Consider the following 22809-nt stretch of genomic DNA (forward strand, 5'->3'; position numbering starts at 1 on the left):
GGAGTGCTGTAGAGATGGTTGTTCTTCTGGAAGGTTCTTCTCTCTCCATCGATAAACGCTGGAGCTCTGTCAGAGTGACCATCGGTTTCTTGGTCTCCTCCCTGACTAAGGCCCTTCTCCCCCAATCGCTCAGTTTGCACGGGCGGCCAGTTCTAGGACGAGTCCTGGTGGTTCCAAACTTCCATTTACGGATGATTGGGCCATTGTGCTCATTGGGGCCTTTAATTCTGCAGAAACTTTTCTGTACCCTTCCCCAGATCTGTACCACGATACAATCCTGTCTCGGAAGTCTACAGACAATTCCTTGGACTTCATGGCTTGGTTTGTGCTCTGACATGCATTGTTAACAATGGGACCTTATATAGACAAGTGTGTGCCTTTCCAAATCATGTCCAGTCAACTGAATTTACCATAGATGGACTCCAATCTCACGTATGATCAGTTGAAACATCTAAATTTTGAGTGTCATGGCAAAGGCTCTGAATACTTATGTACATGATTTTTTTATTTTTTTTATTTAATACATTTACAAAGATTTCAAACAAACTTTTCACGTTATCATTATGGGGTATTGTTTGTGGAATTTTGAGGAAAATAATGAATTTAATCCATTTTGAAATAAGGTTGAAATAATGTAGAAAAAGTGAAGCGCTGTGAATACTTTCCGGATGCACTGTATCATCACTTCCTTTGTAAAAAGTTTGTAAACAAAAGTTCAACATTTTATATTCTTAAAGCCGCCTTCACACATACCTACATTCACATCATAGAGTTGTACATTACGTTTGAAAGAAAAGCATAGTATGTTTTCTTTGGCTAATGTAAATAATCATGTAATAAGAATGAAATAATTATATTCTGAATTGACTCGTTAGCAATCCCATTTATCTTTAAAATGATCATGCCTGTCAATAATTTAAGATTTGTGACTATAAAGCTAAAAAATCTAAATTCTCAATTTAAAAGTACAATTCAAGAGTATTTAAAAATGTAATGTTTTATTTTTCATTGCTGAATTGTCATATTTAGTTTGTGTTATGCGAGATTCATACATTAGATATTTTTTACAAATGTGGAGGACTAGAGTGTCAAAAATAAAATGAAGGAATGGTATCAACAAAAATGAAAACATTTGCAATAGAAAAATTAATTTACATTTACATTGTAGTTAAAGTAATGTTAACACTTTAGTTTAGGGTCCAATACTCGCTATAAACTAGTTGCTTATTAGCATGCATATTACTAGGATATTGGCCGTTTATTGGTACTTATAAAGCACATATTAATGCCTTATTCGGTATGACCATATTCTACATCCCATTATCCTACCCAAAACTGAAACTTAACTAATTTAATATTAATAAGCAGTGAATAGGAGTTTGAGGAAAAAGTGAGAATTGGACCCTAAAGTATGACGAAATTAATATATATATATATATATATTTTTTGAACACTTGAAATTTAAAATTGTTTATTTGATGTTTTAAATAAATCAGTAACACTTAAGGTCTCATTTGTTAATGTTAATGCATTAACATGAACTAACAATAAGTAATATATTCTTATAGCATTTATCAACCTTTGTTAATAGTAGTTAATAAAAATGTTCACATGTTAAGATCAACATTTACTAAGATTAATACATGGTTTAGTTCATTTTAATATTAACTATGTATGATAATGATAAAAAATACTTCTATTTAAACCTTTTTGTAAACAAATAAAACAATATTATTTTTTTTAGAGTAACACTTTAGATGCACATTTTAATTTGGCATTTCACAAACTTTCAAATCATATTCTATTCAGTATTCACAGAGACATTTATTCTTATGGTCACAGATAAACTGGACTTCCAGTTCGACACAGAAGGCATCATGTTCCTTTTGTTTGCCAAAATGCTTTTATTCTCATATTTTGATTACATACAAAATGGGTGGTTACATGATATGCAATATTCTTCCAACAGTATTACCAAACAAAGTCACAGATGCAATTCGATATCAAATCACTGGCTCAACCTCCTCACCCCCTCTTTAATGTCACATCAACTGAGAAACTGTAAGGCTACAGGGTAAGAACAGAAATAAAACACTTTGCTTTGGTTAATTAATCTCTGTAAATGTGTATTAGATACAGAAAACCTGCACAGGTTCAAAATTATAAAAATGCAATATGAGATGATTTTTGTTTATGAGAGAGAAGCATATAGGTTTTTTTTAGGATGCAAAGAGATGATTATATGCATGTATGAAGCGATAAAATGATAAAGATGGATGGCGTTCTTAATGGAAGGATAAAAGTGCCATTATGTGGCCACACTGTGTTAGACGGAGCAGATTTGAAAGCCATTAATCGAGAAATGACACAAGACAGAAATAATTGAATTCATGAAGGAACAGAAAAATCATGGGACATGTTTAGAGCTGCAGGTATTTTGCCGCCATGGCAAGTATTGGGGCTCCTGTCGGGACCCCAGGGAAAGGGCCGCTGGATCCAGCAATGTCGATATGGGAGTAAGGCAGAGGTTTGTCTGAGTCCACTCCATGCTGAGGGACAAATGTGTAGATGGTTATTATATGCATTTTTGCAAAAGGGTTAAGATTTAAACTTTTCCCCACCAGCGTTTTTTTTTAGGTTGCCAGACAGCACCAGTTTTTTGATCATATTCACAAAACTTGCAATGGCCCCCAAAATGTTTTGTTGTATAATAACTTATGCTGATATCACAAGACAGCTTTTCATTTCAACGATAAATATCATCACGTTTTGGTATCGCGAGAGTCACATGGCAAGAGATCTCGTCAAACACCCCCAAGTGAAGTGCTTGTGAAGTGCTTAATGTGTCATAAATAACGAAGAAGTCAATGGAGGAGAAAGAGCTAATAAATCCTAAACTGGTATTACATCAGGAATAAGGTTTTTCTCATAGTTCTCTTAATGCTGAAACCTTAGGCGAGTGTGTGCGTCTACCTTATCCAGTCCAGAAGCCATGATGAGGAATGCGCCAGGCGCCTGGTGTCCGCGTGGTGTGGCAGACGAAGGCAGGTTATTGGACTGCAGGATCTCCTCATACTCAGACATCCCTTTGTGGAACTCATAATCCTCCCGACGGATAGTGGACACCTCAAACATATCTCCCAGCTCCTCTCCCGCTGCCACACAAACAGATTTCAGTTTTCAACTATTTAAACAACGTTGATGGAAACAAAAACAAAAAAAGGTCTAAGCTCTTCTTACCTTTCTGCCACTGCAGAGCGTTTCCTGAGCGTTGAGCAGCACCGTTATCCATTATGATCTACAGGGACACATGGAGAGGGACACGGTCAAAATGAAAGCGGTCACAGTAGCACTGATGTGTGATGATGTTCAAGCACTCACAGAGTAGTGCGGCCCCATGGCTCTGATAGCATGTCCTGTCAGAGTGGCGATAGTGAAGAGATGAGGGGACACTTCCCGCAATGCCTAGAGAAACAAACACGAGAGGTCCAGACCACCAAAAAGGATAAATGTCATATTTAAGACTTTCCCTGCCATTGATGGAATTTTCCAGCTTTCCTCGTTTTCACTGTTATATACCTTATGTAGCTCCACCCCATTTCTGCGCTGGGCTCGTTGTGTTCTGTCTTCCGGTTTGTATTTTCACAACATGAAGGTAAGATCTTACAGATTTATGAATGAACTGCACGTTTCAAAATCGTCCCATGCTACTGACATTTGTTATGATGTCGCTTCAAATATTACATTGCTCATGATAACTTTCGTTAACTCTACAAGTACATCCACATCACCAGTTAATTACTCTAATTTCTTTAATTTGTGAGAATACTCAAAAACGCTGGCGGGGAAAGAGTTAATAATTTTACAATTGAAATAAGCATTAAATAAAATTAAATATAAATATAATCTAATAAGTTTGATTCATTTATGAATATGTCTAAAACAACAAAAAATAATTAATAAAAAAGCTAAATAGAAAATAATAATTATATATATATATACACACATACATACTGTATATACAAATAAAATATGTATATGTAAAAGATAAAAAATATATATATATACACTTTCATTTTAGTAATTTTGTTGTCATTTGAATTATTTGTATATATATATATATAATTCAAATGACAACAAAATTACTAGAATGAAAGTGTGTATATATATATATATATTTTTTTTTAAGCAGTTAGAATAAGCATCTATGCAAAGCCTGCATTATATTATGACGTTTTCATAAACGAACGGTGCTGAAATTGATCATGGACCTTGTTAAAATCCAGATGCTTGTTACTAACAGATATGCAGAGCTGTATGCGCTACACATTTCCATATAACAATGATGATCTTGATCTCATGATAGGACCCTTTAAATCTTAAAATAGTAATGCATAATAATATTCTATAAGCTGATATACGCATGTACCTGCTCCTTCATCTCACACAGCAAGTCCACCATGGCCATTCTTCCTTCAGCATCAGTGTTTCCAATTCGGATTCTACGACCAGCGCGAGTCACCACCAACTCGTCCGCCACATAACAATCTGTCAAAGGGTAAAACCCCCCCCAAAAAAACCATTTAATAACAGACACCCAAACTGGTCAACACATTCAGAAAAAGTTGCTTACCAGACCCAACACTGTTCCGCACCATTGCCATCGCACCCACAACCTTCAGGTGTTTGGGCTTCAGTTTGGCCAGGATCTAAAACAACAATAATGATATTAGTCTTTAATATTCTTCTGACAGTCAGTAACACAAGCAGGTGTGTGTGGGACCGGTACCTGGAAGAATCCAGCAACAGCCGCAGATCCGCATTTATCCCTGTGCATTCCAGCCATGACTCCACCGGCCTTGATGTCAGCTCCACCGGTGTCATACGTAACGCCCTGAAACAACATACAACGTTCATATGGCCTGGAAAATGCTTCATCCTGGGTGTCCAGATACAATGAACCTACATAATACCTTGCCAACCACCATGAGAGTCTGTTGAATGGGTCCTTCTCCACAGTACTGCAGTTTGATCACTCTGGCCTGATGTCGCGGCACAGCTGGAGAAGAAACATCAGCCTTTTAACTTAATGACACATTACAGAACACAATCACTAATGAGATCCAGAGATGGAGTCTTTCTCTGGGTCATGGTCTCATTCCTCATCCTACTTCCACTGTACTAGGTGAAAATAGGCTGGCTCAACAATAACCACATGCTTACTTTTGTTGACTTGACTTCTTTTATTGACAATGTAAAAAATAATTAAGTGCCTTTTATATTATTTTATATATTTCATATATAATATATACTGTTAAAACGATTGGGGGACGGTAAGAGTTTTATATTTATGCTATTTTCAGGCCTTTAATAACAAAGTCTGATCCATTTCTCCCTAATACCCCTTTTCCACCAAAGCATTTTGAGAGCCGGTTCGGAGCCGGTGCCTACTCGCGAACCAGTTATTTGTGTTTCGACAGCTAAAGAACCGGTTCTCGCCCAGGAAAACTGGTTCCAAAGCGGCACCAACTCTTTGCTTGACTAGAACCAGAGAACCGTTCTTTTACCACCGTGTCATGCTTACGGCGGGGCTGGGGGCGGGTTTAGATGTGTCCTAAACATCTTTTCTGACCGCAAAGCCAGGAGAAACATTTGCAGAAACACGATGTAGTCCGCCATTGTAATTGTTATGCTTGAAGTTGGCGCAAGCGTTTCCAGCTTTTTAAAAAAAACAATATAGAACAAATAAACGGAAAGAAAAAAAATACACAAGACAGGGGTACATAACTAATCAGAAAAGATTACATATCAAAGGAAAAGATTAAAAGATTTACATATTTCAATTGTTTTTAAAGCCTTCTTGGTACACGAGTTAGAGATAATCCCAAAGTAATGTTGAACTTGCAAGCGTTTCTAGCTAAGACGTATAGCGACGTACACAGTGACGTAACGACGTCGTTCGCTGGGCGCTCTAGTCAGTGGAAAAACAAACCGGTTCTGAGAAGGTTCGCAAGTTGAACCAACTCCGAACCGACTTTGAACCAGCACCAGTTCTGAACCAGTTCTTTTTTTGTTGGAAAAGGGTATTAAGTGGAGTTCATTCAAAGAAATCGTTTGTCACATTCATGCATATTACCATGTTTTACTCTGGTCTTTTTTTAAAGCCAGGCACTTGAAATGTTGTTACCCAAGAGTCATAATAACTCAGAGTTATCAATATAGACCATAGGGTTTAAGAGCTGCAGACATTTTTATTTGGGAAAATCATTTTCAGAAAATTCTCAAAACTAGGGGCTTAGATTAAAAGGTTAAATGTTTTTGAAAGATTCCATTATGCTCACCAAGGCTGCATTTATTTGAACAAAAACTACAGCAAAAGTAATATTATTATAATTTAAAGTAACTTCTTTATTTGAATATATTTTAAAATGTAATTTACTCCTGTGATGACAAAGCTGTATTTTCAGCATCATTACTCCAGTCTTCAGTGTCACATCACATGATCATTCAGAAATTATTAAAATATGATGATTTGGTGCTCAAGAAACATTACTACTATTATCAATGTCAAAAAAAGTTGTGTTGCTTAATATTTTTGTGGAAACCAGGATTATTATTTTCAGGATTCTTAAATGAATAGTAAGTTCAAAAAGAACAGCATTTACTTGAAATAGAATTTTGTTGCGACATTTTAAATGTCTTTATTGGATCCTTGCTGAATAAAGTATTAATTTCTTTGAAAAAAAAATGAAAATAATAAATTATATATTTTTTCCTGTTGGAAAAATTAAACAAATTCAGTGTTTGATAAAAAAATTTCATTATGAATAATTAAATCCTGAATTTTTTCTATTTCATTTATCAGACTTGGTTCTCAGTATGGATCAGTACTTTGAGGGATCTAATTTTGGCTATAACTTATACTAAACACAGCTTGTTTCGGATCAGAGTACAATTTCTCTGCAATTCCGTATTATATTAAATCGATAGAATATCCATATATTGCATATTAAACTGTGCTCTTACTGTTAGCACAGCGGTTGACTGCAGCCAAACAGGGGTACTCCTTCTCCAGAGTATTCAAATTACTCACTACAGTCACCTAAGAAACACACGGAGATGAATGAGGCATGCCAATTCTAACTCTCACGAGATACAGCTTCAAACTCTATTGAAGGTTCACTCAGAGACTCACCGTGACAGGACTATCCTTGAAGACTGCTTGAACATACTCGGATACACGCGGGGCAGCCATTCGCTCTGGGTCAGAGCCGCCGATATCACGACAGACAAACCTGCATCATACGCAAATGATCTTTTTTACTGCTTATTGTACAAACGTCAAAATGATGCTCTTGAGAACACAGTAAAGGACACACACTCATACCTGCCGCTCTCCAGAGCAGTGGCCGTCTCAGTAATGGCGGCTCCCTGAGTCTGGTTCTTCACCCAGATGCCCAGAATGGACACCTTATGAGCGGGGGACGGCTTGGACTCCCTCACCTCTAGAGGCTGACCACACAGATATTAACTAGGTTACACTGGTACTGACAAGCATTAAGGTTCTAAAACTAGAGAACAGAGAGGTAGAAATAATAAGGCATTAGTTCTATAAGATCCAGTGTTCGTTTAGTTTTACTTATATAGTATTTATTAATATTTTGAATTAGGTTTTTCTAAGTCTAGTTGGAGCTTTACCATTCATTCCTTCATGTAATATTATGCTTTTCAGGTATTACCTTTCATTTAGGGTGTTATAAAAGCTGTTTATTAATGTAAAAGGTCTGAAAAGTTTCAAAGGTAAAAGTGCACAATAAATTGCGTGAACAGCCTGAATGAATCGTCAGTAATTCCAGTCTCACTTTTAACTCGAAATGACGTAGGTTTGTGTCAAATTAGCATAATGTCACCTATGGTCTACACTGGCTACTCGCAAACAACGTCTGCTTTGAGCCTCAAACACTGTTTGGTTCGTGTTGTCAACATGTCGAGAAGATGCTGTTTTCTGCGCTGTGAAAGCAAACTCACTTTCGGCAATATATGCAACTTTACTAATTTGATTAGTATCCTAGAAATTGCGCAGAATCTTAGTGGCCTCAGACGGCAGGACTTTTGCTACTGCAAATATTTTGCATTTAAATGACAATTCAATTCCAATGAATTAAAACACTGAAACATTCGCAATATTCTCCAGGAACGAATAAACCACTTGCAGCTTCCACAAAAACAGTTCCTGGGCGCTGACATGACAAAATCAAATACTTCTCAAAAGTCCCATTTTATTTTTAATGGTGTCATGTCAGCAACGAGGAACTGTTTTTGCTGAAACTGTTATTTAGTTATCTTTCATGAACTTGGTACTCTGGGTGCGGGCTGTGTACATTGAGGGTGTCAATGTATATAGTGTATACACACACTGTAGTTGTAGCTGAGGCCTGGAAGAGTTTGGTTCGTGTTGTCAACATGTCGAGAAGATGCTGTTTTCTGCGCTGCGAAAGGAAATTCACTTTGCATGCACAGAAGTGCAGATCTGTGAACACTCTAATGGCTAATATTGCCCAAAACCCATCGCGCGTTGGACGAGGATTTCTATTAGAACTACAAAACACAAATAGAAAGTGTTTTTAAAAAACTACAGTCATGGAGGATGTGCGAGTCTGGCGGTTATGTAGAGGTTTAGATAAACGGGTTTGAGTGATTAATTATCAGTATCTAACCTGACGAAAATTTATTTATCCAATGTTGTCTACGTTATATTTCATCTGCAGCAACATTGTGAACTTTTGTAAAGATACGTTTAGCCATTAACTCTTAAATGCATCCTTCTATTCAAATTGTAAACACACGAGGAGAGTCTCCGCAAGAAAGACCCGCGACTGGCAGATCAACGTGCTACAACATTTCTCTCTGATACAGTAGGAAATTAAATTAGACTGAATAGAGGATTTTAACTGTGACAAGATGCTTGACAGGATGGACTTAACTAAGCGACAGAGCTGTCCGTTAAAGATGATGAACTAGTATGTCCCAAATCTTGCCTACTCTTTTGTTACACAATCAAAAGTATGGACTTTTTCTTCACAAAAAAAACAAAAAAAAAACAAAAAAGTACATACTTTTAGGGGGTAGTTTAAGTAGGCGAATTGGGACGCTGCAATGTGTCTTCGAACGAGTTATTTTCAGACTCTATGGGAAGTGAGGTCACATGCAGTGTATATTATGAGAAAATAAGTGTTTTTGACCTCGGATGCATGTAAACCTAAATGTAGGTCAAAATTAGGAACCTTTTAAATAGCATAATATGCTATGTACATTTTGGGGTAAACTGAATTTTTAATACGTGACTATTTTGATGATTGAATGAATTAAGTAAGTATTAAAAATGTAAAATGAAAACAAAAACAAAAACAACGCTTCTCACCATGTAGAGAATTTGCAGGGCTCCTAGCACGGCTGCCAGGGTGTTTTTTGCATAGCTGTTGTGTGGAGGACAAACCAGCAGAGGGCGCTGCATGCCGGTTTTCAGAGCCCTATATGATCAAAAATCATTCAGATCAATGTAACAAAAGCTTTAGATGAGTAAAAGTCTTCTTCAAAGACAGAAATATGTCCTAAAAGGACAACAGGGCAAGGACATGATCATTAAAGACACAATGTTGTTTTCAGAGGATGTAAGATGATTGTCACGCATCATGTTTGAATAGGCACCTCTTAACGCCATTAGCAGCAGCATCACTGAACCGCCTGACATCATCATAGTCCCGATTCACTGGACCGGTGCAAGCAAACACCAATCTGTTACCAGGGAGACCAGGAGCCTTGACAACCACGACCTCTTCCCCGAAGCAACAGTCCACCTGGATGAGAAGAGTGACAGAAGTGAGCAATAAAATATAAAGAGAAATAGAAAACTCAATGCTGGTTAGATGTGTGTGGTGTTGAACTCACTGCGCTGTAGTCCTGTAATGGTGCTTTCAAACACTCCAGTTCATCAGGAAGCTCCTCATAACTTTGGGTTATTAAGATAATGCCATCAAAACTGTAAAAGAGAAGAATAATCCAAATCAACCTTCAAAATATAGCAAATATACAGTATATACTTTCACTCTAATATAAATGTCTGCAGTAAATCCAAACAGTGCTGTTATCCCACTATTACATAGCAAAAAAGAAAAAAAAGTCTTGCTTGTCTATGTCTTGTTTTCTATTAAAAATATATAAACATCCTTAAACCACAAAAACTTGTGAAGCAGAATTGTGTAAAGGTTAGGGTTATATTAAGACTTGTTTTCAGACAATATAGCCATTACAAATCATTTTTGTTTATTGAAATAAAGCTGAAATTAAAATACAATATACTAAAGTACTGTCTAAAGTACTCTTACACTACCTAACTTTACAACAACACTATACTGGGGTTGCACTACTGTTTATACTTTGTATTGTTTAAATTATATTTATATTGTTTATTTATACTAGTTATTTATTATTACTTATTGTTTTCTGCATCTTTTTTAGAGCTGCTAACTCCATTGCCTTGATGTGTACTACTTTGTGCATACAATGACAATAAAGATTCTTATAGATATTAGGGGAAAATAGAAAAAAAATACCGAAATGTTGCTTTAGCAGCTAACTGAAATATGTTCAAGCTAAAGTACAAAAAAATCCTAAAACTGAAATAATATAAATTAAAGCAGTACACACAAAAACAAACAACAACCTTAATACAAAATATTAATACCCTCTATAATCGTATATATAATTTTTGTTTGTTAAAAGTATTAAACAATATAAACAAATTTGTTGACTAGGAATAAATGATTTGCCCAAAAAGTAGATATATTCATGAAACCCAAGTCTCATTATATTACATTTTGCTTTTCATGTGTCCAGGTATGTGGTTTTAAGCATGTTCAAGGAATTTTACTGGAAAATAAAGACAAAAATACAGATTCATTTTTTTGCAAATGTAGCTCAGTTCACAAAGAGTCACACTCGACACAATTAACTACACTCTTACACATCAGGGATAAGAGAGCAGTCTAAAGTCTAAAGTCTGTGTGTGTTGTATATTGTAAAGCAGGCAGGTCAGGTAACAGCAGTGAAGATTGACACATAGAAAGTCACAGTTCCTGTGATGGTGATGTAATGCTGCTAAGTAGTCTATCACCCTTCTGAATAATATTAAAAAAAGGCAAATGGGACAGGGACACCATACTGCACGTCTCTGAGCCCACAAGATTGCAATAGCACATTAAGTTTGAGACAGGATTTACTCACTTCGGGTCCTTGCAGTCAGAGGTCCACTGGATAGGCTGAACACTGGATGGAAGGGAAAAACAGAAAATATTAAAACCTTTACACATGTGCTGAGAAATTTGCAATGAAGGTTTAACGTTAGTGAATCTTGCTTAGATATTATGCTTAAGGTCATGAGAGGCTCTATAAGAATTGAAGAAAAAAAAATTGTTGATGTTTAGCCTGACTCATTTCAGCTGCACTCAAGATTTCTGATAATGTTTGATTGACATCTGAGTGTCTTTTGGCATCGATGTACAGTAGGGTCCAAAGAACTGAGACTATGACAAAGGACTGTGAATATGAAAAAAAATTTTTAACTTGTTTTTAAACTAATGGCAATATATGCACATTTACAAATTTGATTAGCATCCTAGAAATTGCAGGACTTTTGCTACTGCAAAAATGTTGCATTTAAATGACAATTCAACTCCAATTAATTAATGCACTAAAACATTTGCAATATTATTCAGATGAGGAACGTATAAACCGCTTGCAGCTTCCACAAACACAGTTCCTCACTGCTTGACAATTATATTACCATTTCAGAAAAAACAGTTCCTCATTGCTGACATGATACCGTTAAAAATAAATATTGACATTTGAGAAGTATCTGATTTTGTCATGTCAGCAGCAAGGAATTGTTTTTGCTGAAACTGTTATTGAATTACCCTTCATAAACTTGGTACTCTGGGCGGGGTCTGTGACGGGGTGATTTTGAGTTTATGAAAAGTTTTACAAAAATGCACAACAACATAAAGTAACAATTTATCAAACTTGAGTTTATAATGGTTTCATACGGCTTTCTATACACTGGTAAGAAATCATATCAAATCACAAAATAATTAATTCATAAAAAGGTAAATACTTCTCAAATAGTATTTTATTCTTATTTATAATATTTGTGTTTTTCCACAGTATAAATGGGTCTTTGTCGATAAAAATAGGCGTCCTTATATTTTACCCCCTGCTATGGAACAAAGCGCAAAAACCCAACCAAAGGTCATTTGCATTATTCTGCCAAACAGATGAATAAATAAATCTCCACAGAAAAACATTCTAACACGTCTATTTTAGCACTGACTATGTAACGAACCAACATCTAACGTTTAGCAAGTTTTACTCAAAATAATTGAATTTGAAAAAATATATAATGATCATGCCAAACACAATTTACCCCAATACAAACAGTAGTAATGATGGAAACTTATTTTAAACATCAACAATTATAAATAATCATTTTACCTTACAGACATCCTCACGCTTCCTCCTCACGCCTTGCAGAAAGTGATGTCAGCTGAGCTGATAAGTCTAATCACATGACCAATGGAGTCACGTGATGTATGAAAATGTAGTTTTTCGAACTTCGTAATGAAATAAAATGCACAGAAATTGTGGGATTAATGCATTTATTTATTTCAAATGTGCGATTTAATACGCATATTAATGTTTTAACCCACAAGTGTATTTTAATTTGACGAATTCCTTAACGTACACCCTTATCAACAAATACTCCTCAAACTACAAAATACAAACCGGAAGTCACCAGTGAAGACAAGTCCAATTCATTTCTGCGAATCGGTTCTTTTGAGCAATACAAACCTGTTAAAAAACAATTCCGTTTCTTTTATCATCCTGTCATGGCTGGCACGCTCTATCTAGCCACTAAACTTGACTGTTTATTACTTTTTTATATTACATTTTATTCAAAAAGAAGAGTGTTTATTGCATTTCTATGTATTCCAGTTCAGTTTGTTGAAGCCGTTAAGCCGTTAGATCACATAGAGTAGATTTAGTAAAATTTATTTAAATCACCCATCTTTAAAACTATACTGATTTGTTTCGGATGTCTTTTAATGAATGGTCGTGAACATACATTAGTTTTTTTTCTTCTGAACAATATTTCGAAATACTTCAAATCCTCACAGTGAAATCCACAGGTCATGAATCATTCTGTCCAATTTTTTGAACCAGTTCAATAGATACAATGAAAAGATCCGACTCAGAAGACGATTCTTTGATGAATCCGGACATCACTAGAAGTCACATGACAGCGACGACACAGTGAGCGTGAGCTGTATCAAAGTACAAAGATTGTGTTATTTTAGTCGAATCACATTGAGATGGTATAGTGAGTAACACATTAAACCCGAGACAGGTCATTTTGTAATAATTTTTCAACAAACCTTTTTTTCTTTGCACCAAGATCAGGTAGGATATAAAACAGCATTGCAAGAAACTGAAAACAGGGGAAAGCGACCTCTTATCTACACTTCCTTGCATGATATCTTATTTCTAGCGATACATAGGTTGTCTTAAGCAATACTTAATTCGACGATTGCTGAACATTGTTACATAATCGAAAAACCTGCTAACGCTTGGGTTGGGCTGCTTTGATGTCTTTATCTGAAATAATTCTGCCTTTTGGTGCACCTGGGAAACTCGTACGTCCGAGTCGGGCATTCAAGTCAAAAACATAACAAGAGCCTTAAAAACAAACAAATAAAATAATTATATTGTAAACAATAAATGAAGTAGATTCCTTAAAGTTGCTCCAAATTTAAATTTGACCCCTTAAAGCAGTTTATATACAATATATATATTATATATTTTATCTAATATAAATATTAGAATATCTTCTCAAGGGACAACACTATAGAAATTAAACTTGTATATATTTTAGAGTAGTCAATGTGTGCTTGTATAGCAGTATATATTCACTGTCCTCTGAAAATAACGCAACATACAGCCGTTATTGTCAAAATAGCTGTAACAAAAGTGAGTACACCCTAAGTGAACATGTCAAAACTGTGTCCAAAGTGTCTATATTTTGTGTGAGCACCATTGTTATCTAGCACTGCCTTAAAGCAGTCCCAGACAATGATGCCACCACCACCATGCTTGACTGTAGGCAAGACCGAATTTTCTTGGTACTCCTCACCAGGGCATCGCCACACATTCTGGACACCATCTGAGCCAAACAAGTTTATCTTAGTCTCATCAGAATGTTTGCTGAAATGTGAGGGGTGTACTCACTTTTGTGAGATACTGTATGACTCCACTTGAAGGGCACATAACTTTTCCCGTCATCCTGCATCTATTTCCATGTTTGTCCAGTTCTATCTTTCACTGCTGTATGCCCTTTCTTCTGTCTGTCTCTCTTTTCCTCTGTTTTAATAGATGCGAATTCTGGGTATCTCTCAGCTCAGTTTGAGGAGACTCAATGCCGTATTTTCTGCAGGCACCATCAGAGGCACCTCAAGCTCAGCCGCTATGAGACTCGTCCAGTTCTGCCACAGAGGCGGCGAGGGGAGCGTCAGAGTCGGGGTGGAGCAGGCAGAAGGTCAGGGGGTCATTGATCTGAAAGCTTTCGACCCCTCCATGCCTTCCACTATGAGAGAGTTTCTAGAAGTGGGGCAAAAGGGAATGGACTGTGCAAAGAGGTATAAACTATAGAAACTCAACAAAAAGAGCACAACATTTACAGTCACCTGCCACATAATAGAACGGCCATTTTGTCCGGATCTATTGATTTATTTAAAAATAACATTAAAAATGCAATTTATACATACAGTGACTCCAATACACCTCTTCTATGATTTTTAATATCTGAATTTATGTATTTTTTGGGGCACAAAAAAAACAGGATATAATATAGAGAGGACTCCTTAAAGGGATAGTTCACCCAAAAATTTAATTTAGCCCATGATTTACTCACCCTGAAGTCATCCTAGATGTATATGACGTTCTTTTTTCAGACGAATACAATCAGAGTTATATTAAAAAATGTCCTGGCTCTTCCATGGTTGATAATGGCAGTGAATGGTTGTATGTCTTTGGAAGTCCATCAAAGCACATCCATCCATGATAAAAGTTCTCCACACAAAGTGAAGCAATGCATCCGTGTAAGAAAAATATCCATATTTAAAACTTTATTGATATATTAATAAATAGCTATTGGCAGACAGCCGTACACATCGACTTACGCCAAAAGAGTAACACTTAAACTTGATGCACAACATAATGACGGCAAGTTGACGCCTCATGGTTCAAACACACCGGGCGGGGCAACTGCGTTCGTCATTACGTTGTGCGTCAAGTTCACGTGTTACTCTTTTGGCGTAAGTCAATACGCCAGTTATTGCGTTATTAATAACGCTAGTTATTAATATATCAATAAAGTTTTAAATATGGATATTTTTATAACGCAAACGCATCGCTTCACTTTAGATGGCCTTTATTAACCCCCTGAGATGTATGTGTGTCAGGGCAATAATTAAGAAGTTCCAATCAACTAAAGATGTTACGAATCTGCCAGGAAGAGGACGTGTGTCTATATTGTCTTAATGTACGGTGAGGAGGAAAGTTTGGCTACTTTCACACTGCAGGCCGATATGTTTCCGATCTCTTGAAATGCGACTTCAATCTGAACGGCCAGGTCGCATGTTTCTACCTGCACGTCATTGATATGCGACAAACGTCATAATTCTGCGTTGAAGTAGGCGGGAATGAGAAGATAAACAACAACTGGCGGACGATGCTGAGACCAGTCAATGGAAGGGAAGCAAGGTTTCTGATTGAATTAATATTTGGACGTCGTTGACCGTTGAGTACTCATCTGCGCATGCAGGTCACTTCTGGGTCATTTCACATTCACGTTCTTGTTCACACAGGAGATCACAAAAGGTCACATGTAATTGGAAATGTGAACGGCCTTGCAAAAAAATCTAATTTTTTCAAAAAATTGGAATTTGAGCATTAAGCCCCTGCAGTGTGAACGCAGCCTTTGAGTCGCCAAAGACTCTCCAATGATCACAGATGGAGAATTGCAGAGATTACTTGAGTCTCGGGGGTCAGAAAGCCTAAAAAATATATATCAAACAACCCCTACATCACCACATGTTGTTTAGCAGGGTTTCAAAAAAAACCTCTTCGCTCCTCCAAAAATAAACTCCAGCATATTCAGTTGTCAGACATGACTGGAACTTCAAAATTGATGGTCAGATGAAAAAAAAGGGCTTTTTGGCAGCAAACCCACCAGATGCGTTTGGTGTAAAAAGGGATAAAAAGTACCCTGTGCCTGCGGTTAAATATACTGCTGGATCTTATATGTTGTGGGCCTATTTTTTTTGCTGGAGGTCCTGGACATCTTGTTCAGATACATGGTATTATGGATTGTAGCAAATACCAACAGATAAAAAAGCAAAACCTGACTGCCTCTGCTAGAAATCTTACAGGCCGTGGTTGGATATTCCATCAGGACAATGGTCCAAAACAAACATCAAAATCAATAGGTAACTGAGTACAAAATGAAGCTTCTGACCGTCCCAGTCCCCTCAACTGAACCCTATAGAAAATGAGTGGGGTAAACTGAAGAGAAGAAGCACCAACATGAACTTGTGAATCTGAAGGATCTGTAGAGATTCTGTAAGGAGGAATAGTCTCTGATCTCTTGTCAGGTGTTGTCCAAACTCATCAGGCATTATAGAAGAAAACTCAGAGCTGTTATCTTGGAAAAAGGAGGTTGCAAAAATTATTTAATAACAGGGAGCCAATAATTATGGCCAGTGTGTTTTAGAGAAAAGCATTTATTTTATAATGTGATTTACCCCCCACTTTCAATTCTTTTACTTCAATGAAAGGTTCGATTTTTGCGAATTTTTCTGAATGAAAGCTCAAAAGGATAAACAATGCAGATTTATTTTTTACAGCCATTTTTTATCATATTTACCAGGGGTGCCATTAATTCTGACCACAACTGTATGCATGTATATATATATATATATATATATATATATATATATATATATATAATAAAATATATTTATGACAAGTTTAGGTCAGGCTGTACAATTTCAAGTGGTGCAACTCCACAAAAACTGAATATTTATCAATTAATAATTCAAGATATTTGTAAAAAAGAAAATACTTTTTACTAGGGCTGTGAAATGATTAATTGCATTCAAAATAAAAGTTTGTGTTTACATAATATGTGTGTGTGTGTACTGTGTATAATTATTCTGTATATATACACAAACATGCATGTATACATTCAATAAAAATGTTATTTCTATATCAAATGTTTATATTTCTATATAAAATAAATTACATATACATGCTAATATTTCGTAAATATATACATGCATGTGTGTGTATTTATATATACAAAATAATTATACACAATTCACACATATATTATGTAAACACAAACTTTTATAATGGATGCGATTAATCGTTTCACAGCTCTACTTTTTACATTTAGAAAATATATTCAAAAAATATAATTTGGCAAGTTGGTAAAAAGGTAAGTATGGTAATACAGATGTTTTAAATATGAGTTCTCCAGAACACAATAAATTATTTATGTGTTGTCATTCAGAATGCATGAGTAGCAATTTCTGCAGCACATTTTTAACATGATCTGTTAATTATTAAGGCATTCAAGAGCTGATATGTGGAGCGAGTTATGTTATGGAAGACATCTTTATATTACCGTGTCTCTCTCAGGGCTTTGTCCAGCGGTCAGCATGTGGTGTCACGGTCAGATATCAGGCTTCTCTCCCCCGTGACCGGCCCAGAGAAGGTGGTGTGTGTCGGTATGAATTATAAGGACCACTGCCTAGAGCAAAACGCCCCGATTCCTAAAGAGCCCATCATATTCAGCAAGTTCCCCTCCACCATCACTGGCCCTTATGATGACATCATTCTACCAGAGGAGAGTCAGGTGAGCTCAGGATTATAATACAATTACAAACAAACACTTGGTGTCACTTTAACCGAACAATTACACTCGATACTAAAGAATAACTACTCTATAAGACTGACTCTCGTAATGTCAGCACATGCAGTTTTTTTTGTTTGCCGTATACACCTTGTGACAATTGAAGATTTTGTACATGTAGGATAAGAAAAACATGCGAGAATGAAATCCATAGTTTCACATTGTGGCGGCTCATTCACAGGAAGTGGACTGGGAGGTGGAACTTGCCTTTGTGATTGGACGAAAAGGGAAGCATATTAAGGTAGTAAAAGAGTCATTTAGATCTCCATGTGTTGACATATCTTAAAATGAAAATGTTCTGTTAATTGATTGATTAGATTTACTTTATTAAACATTACATGTATAATTTCAGCAGCTTTAGTGGGACACAATCTCATTCAATTTTTGACAAATGCTGAATGTGAAGTCAAAATATGCAATATAACACATTTACCCCATAAAATTGACTTTATCATAATTGATACACAAAATTCTACAGCCAAGTCAAAGGCTTTTTAGGATCAATCTAAAAAGTTGTAGGACATGTGTCTTTTAGCTGTTAAAAGCTGGAAAACAGATGTTTATTAAAAAAAATGTAATAATGTTTTGATATTGTTATTAATATTTCAAGATGAACACTTCCTGGACTGAAGTAACTTTTTACTTGATTAATCCAATCATTGTTTTTGTTTTGTTTTAGAAAAATCATGCTAAAATGTGAGTATCATATACGATACACCAGGCTTTTGAGGAATGTTTATCTGTACATCTCTCAATCATCATTGTTTTGCATTGCATTACATGGAAAAAATTTTTAAAAAATTCTCCCTACAATAAAAACTACAGAGCGTTGATCATAAAACTAAGATCATATTACTAATTTTAATATCATCTTAATAAGTAATTATTTGGAGATATAGAGTGACAATTAATATTTATATGCATTTTATGTAAGTAGTCTGCAATAAGGTTATAAAGATCTCATTGATTTACAATAAGATGTAAAGTAAAATGATACATTACAATAATGTAAAGTGATGCATTACAATACATTGTAATTACATTACATTTACATTGTTCTAAAATACATTACAAGTTTTTGGCAATATAAATAACATTTGTTTTCAAATTGCACATTTTTGCTCAGTTTGGTCCCCTGTATAAAATTCAGAGATGTTTTTTTTCTTCTCATTAATATGAGCTCCATATTTCTCCTATATCAAAGCCTGATCAAAAAATAAACAAAACACAAATTTTATTTTGTCTTTTATTCAAAAAAAATTTTTTTTTTACCTATTATTCCATACTGTACGCCAGGCTTACACGATTAAGTATAACTCCGCCTCCTAGCAGCAGGACAATCCTGTTGGAATTCCATCAAATGTCCCAACCTAACTGATATCAAATAAATGTCTCTGTCTCAGGAAGAGGAGGCTCTTTCCTATGTTGCAGGATTCACTGTAGCGAATGATGTGAGTGCTCGTGATTGGCAGATGAAGCGCAATGGAAAGCAATGGCTACTGGGAAAAACATTTGACACGTTTTGTCCACTCGGGCCAGCGCTGGTTACCACTGCAGCACTGAACGGTACTTGAAAATGTGAAAACAGTAGGACATACATTATATTTGGGAGTGAATACTAGTGATATTATTTCTGATATTAATTCTGCTTGTTCAAACAGATGTTCATAAGCTGGGTATCCGTTGCCTGGTGAATGGGGCCGCAGTTCAGGACAGTAACACCAGTCAGTTGATCTTTCACACAGAGAAGCTGGTGGCTTGGGTCTCACAGTAAGAAAACTCACTCTGCTTTTAAATGTTTAATATAATATTTATTATAAAAGTCGTCATGCTCTTCAAGGTTGCATTTATTCGATCAAAAATACAGTAAAAATATTCTAATTTAAAATAACTATTTTCTATTTTAATATATTTTAAGATGTAATTTATTCCTGTGATGAAGTATTCATTACTCCAGTCTTCAGTGTCACATGGTCCTTCAGAAGTCATTATATGCTGATTTGGTGCTCAAGAAACATTTCTTGTTATTATCATTTGAAAACAGTTGCTGCTTAATATTTTTGTGGAAACTGTGATTTTTTTTCTTCTTCTTCTGGATTCTTTGATGAATAGAAAGTTCAAAAGAACAGCATTTATTTGAAATAGAAAACTTTTGTAACATTATAAATGTCTTTATTGTCACTTTTGATCAATTTAATGCATCCTTGCTGAATAAAAGTACAATGTTTTAAAAAAAAAAAATTTCCAGCTGTTTGTTCATGTTACTTCACAGTGCATTAACTAATGTTAACAAATGCTACTTTTGATTGTAATGTATTCATAAGTGTTGAAATTAAATGAACATAATTAATAAATGCTGTAGAAGTGCAGTTCATTATTAGTCCGTTAACTAATGAAACCTGTAAAGTGTTACCATAATTTATTGTGTATAATAATGTTTTATGGGCTATTCTGGTCTACATTTTATCTTTTAGTTGCTGAGCAGTTATTTAAATTATTTTATTAATTTAAGTACATAATCAGTAATGCTGCCAATATTATTTTTAATATCAAATTATTTAATATGTGTACAATTATTTAATATTCAATTGTTAATTTTCACCCCCCAAAAAAGACTAAATTCTATAGGTTGCAACATTTTAGAGTTATTATAAATTTGCTTCTCAACTTGCAATGTTTTTTTTTCCTGCAGGTTTGTGACTCTTTGTCCTGGCGATGTGTTTTTGACGGGAACGCCTCCAGGTGTGGGGGTGTTCAGAAATCCACCTGTGTTTCTAAAGGTGAGGAAAATCAATGTATATTTCAACATTGCTGGGTTAGCGTCACTACTCACAATCACTGCACCTGGCAGAGGCTGTTAACACCCGTTTAGAGCCTTTCCTGAAACCTTTGTTTTGCTGCACAGATAAAGTCAAAACCTCTGATTCCCTTCTGTTCAAACGGTCAGAACAGTGTGACTGACGCCGACACAAGGAGAACAGTTGAAACAGAACAACACAAGACCAGCTGTAATGACCTCATTGACGTTGCCGTAATGCCAGTTTTCACACAAAACCTTACTTTAAAAACAAAAGAGGCACGTTTAACAGGCGTTTAGGCTTTCTAATGGCAATTGATTGGAGTGACACAGGAACACTGGAATCGCAGGGCCGAACAAAACGCTGCAAAGATACAATTACTGACTTATTGTTCTACATCTACTTCAGCTGTTCTTCCAGGTTTTCCTAGTTGTCCGTAGTTGGATCGCACTCTTTATCTGGATGTTTGCCATTTTGAATTACCCAATTTTTTCATTTGTCGTGACAACAAACTTTAAGATTCACGTTACTGACAACCAGAGCGGCCGGGGTGTAATTTTCAATTTTCCACAAAATCCGTCCTGACAGCTCTGAAATAAAAATAATTATTAGAGGTTTATCAGCGTGTATTTGGGTAGAGACATGGTTTGAAAGATGGATTTTCTTTGAACCCTCTCATTACTTTTTAATTAAAAAAAGCTTTAATAATAATAATAATAGTAAATCGCACCAACACACCAAACCTTCAGAACAGCAGCTGCTGCAACTCTTCCTTCGGAAACCAACCAAGAATAGAAAAATGTCTTAATCTTTCATCCATACAAACACTGTTTATTGAGCGTGCAGCATGCCGTGCCCAAGAGAAAAGCAGCCTCCACGCCACACATCATTTACACCAAATGAGCTGCTTGAGAAAAAAAAAAACTAACATTAATCCTGTGTGATTAGAAATGCAATTTACACAACAGAAAAGTGTTAGTTCCTTTAGAGAACTTTTACATTTATCTTGTACACTGGGGTTTACAAGCCCCACTGGGTAAAAGCACATCCTTAGATTGTCTGTTAACAGAAACTCTACTCTCTCAAAAATTATATTTTAATGTATAACATGTATATTAAATCTGTGTCCCAGTAGATGTAGTTTGTCTATTTTTCTGAAATAAAAAAGCAGCAAATTTCCTATGAATTAGGTGTATAAAATATATAATCCGTTTCCTAAGGCAGTAGAAATTATTTTAACATTTTTTCTTTATATCATTATATTGTTGTATTTATTGAAGGTAAATACATATTGTAATGAAGTAACTTTAATGATCTTTTTCAGAGGGGAGATGTTGTGGAGTGTCAGATTGATGAGATTGGATCGATACGGAACACAGTCGTGTAACAGGAAGATCTGCAACATAGATGCAATAATCCGATACAGTATCTAATTATTTCTTATGGTCATCGTAAAACAATGGATTTTTTTTTCATTTCCTTTTAGCTGAAGTAAATCAAATAAACATTATGCTCTGGGCCACGTCTTGCATAAAAAGTTTTTAGAAAGCAGCATTTTATTCTAATCATAGCCGAATCTGGCACACGTGTTTTTCATAAAGAAGTGAATTCCATGTGAATGTCAATCATGGGTTTTCACTTTTCATGAACAGGATACAGAACAGATCATTTCCAGTAGAGGGCATTACTGACCCGTGCCGTTAGCATTCTTGTCCATCTATTCTCAGCCTGAGATGTAAGCTTGGTTCCCAGAAACAATTTTGTTTGTGTTTGTGTGTGTGTTGAATCATATTGTCATTCAAACTAAGATGACTTTTAAATATGCAGGATTCTTATTGAAAACCTTTAAAATGAATAAAAACCATAAAAAGGGTTTAATGATTTTTTTTGTTGTTGCTATTTTGCAATTAATGATCAGCTTTCTCTTTA

General features: G+C 35.5%; 2 protein-coding genes across 3 annotated transcripts; one reads left to right on the forward strand and one right to left on the reverse strand.

The window, feature by feature from the left end:
* Positions 1-1884: 1884 nt before the first annotated feature.
* LOC143732111 (putative aminopeptidase W07G4.4) lies at positions 1885-12662 on the reverse strand. Its single transcript, XM_077222805.1, has 16 exons — positions 12547-12662; positions 11284-11325; positions 9949-10039; positions 9709-9857; positions 9422-9530; positions 7388-7512; positions 7196-7295; positions 7027-7102; positions 4974-5059; positions 4790-4894; positions 4634-4709; positions 4430-4548; positions 3382-3465; positions 3241-3298; positions 2974-3155; positions 1885-2549 (listed from the first exon to the last, which is right to left on the reverse strand). The coding sequence occupies exons 1-16, from the start codon at positions 12555-12557 to the stop codon at positions 2421-2423; spliced, it is 1542 nt and encodes a 513-aa protein (XP_077078920.1). The 5' UTR covers positions 12558-12662; the 3' UTR covers positions 1885-2420.
* A 658-nt stretch (positions 12663-13320) lies between these two features.
* Positions 13321-22753, forward strand: fahd2a (fumarylacetoacetate hydrolase domain containing 2A). Of its 2 annotated transcripts, none has more exons than XM_077222684.1 (8): positions 13321-13512; positions 14543-14744; positions 17809-18025; positions 18264-18323; positions 19486-19648; positions 19744-19852; positions 20775-20862; positions 22205-22753. In XM_077222684.1, the coding sequence occupies exons 2-8, from the start codon at positions 14575-14577 to the stop codon at positions 22265-22267; spliced, it is 870 nt and encodes a 289-aa protein (XP_077078799.1). In that variant the 5' UTR covers positions 13321-13512; positions 14543-14574; the 3' UTR covers positions 22268-22753. The 2 variants fall into 2 exon arrangements, with proteins under 2 accessions (XP_077078799.1, XP_077078798.1); XM_077222683.1 differs by having other exon boundaries at positions 13340-13512; positions 14482-14744.
* Positions 22754-22809: the final 56 nt, after the last annotated feature.

This window comes from Siphateles boraxobius, unplaced genomic scaffold (assembly GCF_051911475.1).
Source record: "Siphateles boraxobius isolate OS27281-9 unplaced genomic scaffold, OSU_SipBor_1 9, whole genome shotgun sequence".
Classification (NCBI taxonomy): Eukaryota; Metazoa; Chordata; class Actinopteri; order Cypriniformes; family Leuciscidae; genus Siphateles; species Siphateles boraxobius.

Excerpts from the sequence above, each read along its gene's own strand:
- LOC143732111 (XM_077222805.1), bottom strand. Across the intron at positions 4,710-4,789 it reads CTGTTGCTGGATTCTTCCAG|ATCCTGGCCAAACTGAAGCC; the intron begins GTACCGGTCCCA and ends TTGTTGTTTTAG. Across the intron at positions 3,299-3,381 it reads CCATGGGGCCGCACTACTCT|ATCATAATGGATAACGGTGC; the intron begins GTGAGTGCTTGA and ends GTGTCCCTGTAG.
- fahd2a (XM_077222683.1), top strand. The coding sequence starts at position 14,482 with ATGCGAATTCTGGGTATCTCTCAGCTCAGTTTGAGGAGACTCAATGCC. Across the intron at positions 14,745-17,808 it reads GGAATGGACTGTGCAAAGAG|GGCTTTGTCCAGCGGTCAGC; the intron begins GTATAAACTATA and ends TGTCTCTCTCAG. Across the intron at positions 18,026-18,263 it reads TTCTACCAGAGGAGAGTCAG|GAAGTGGACTGGGAGGTGGA; the intron begins GTGAGCTCAGGA and ends GCTCATTCACAG.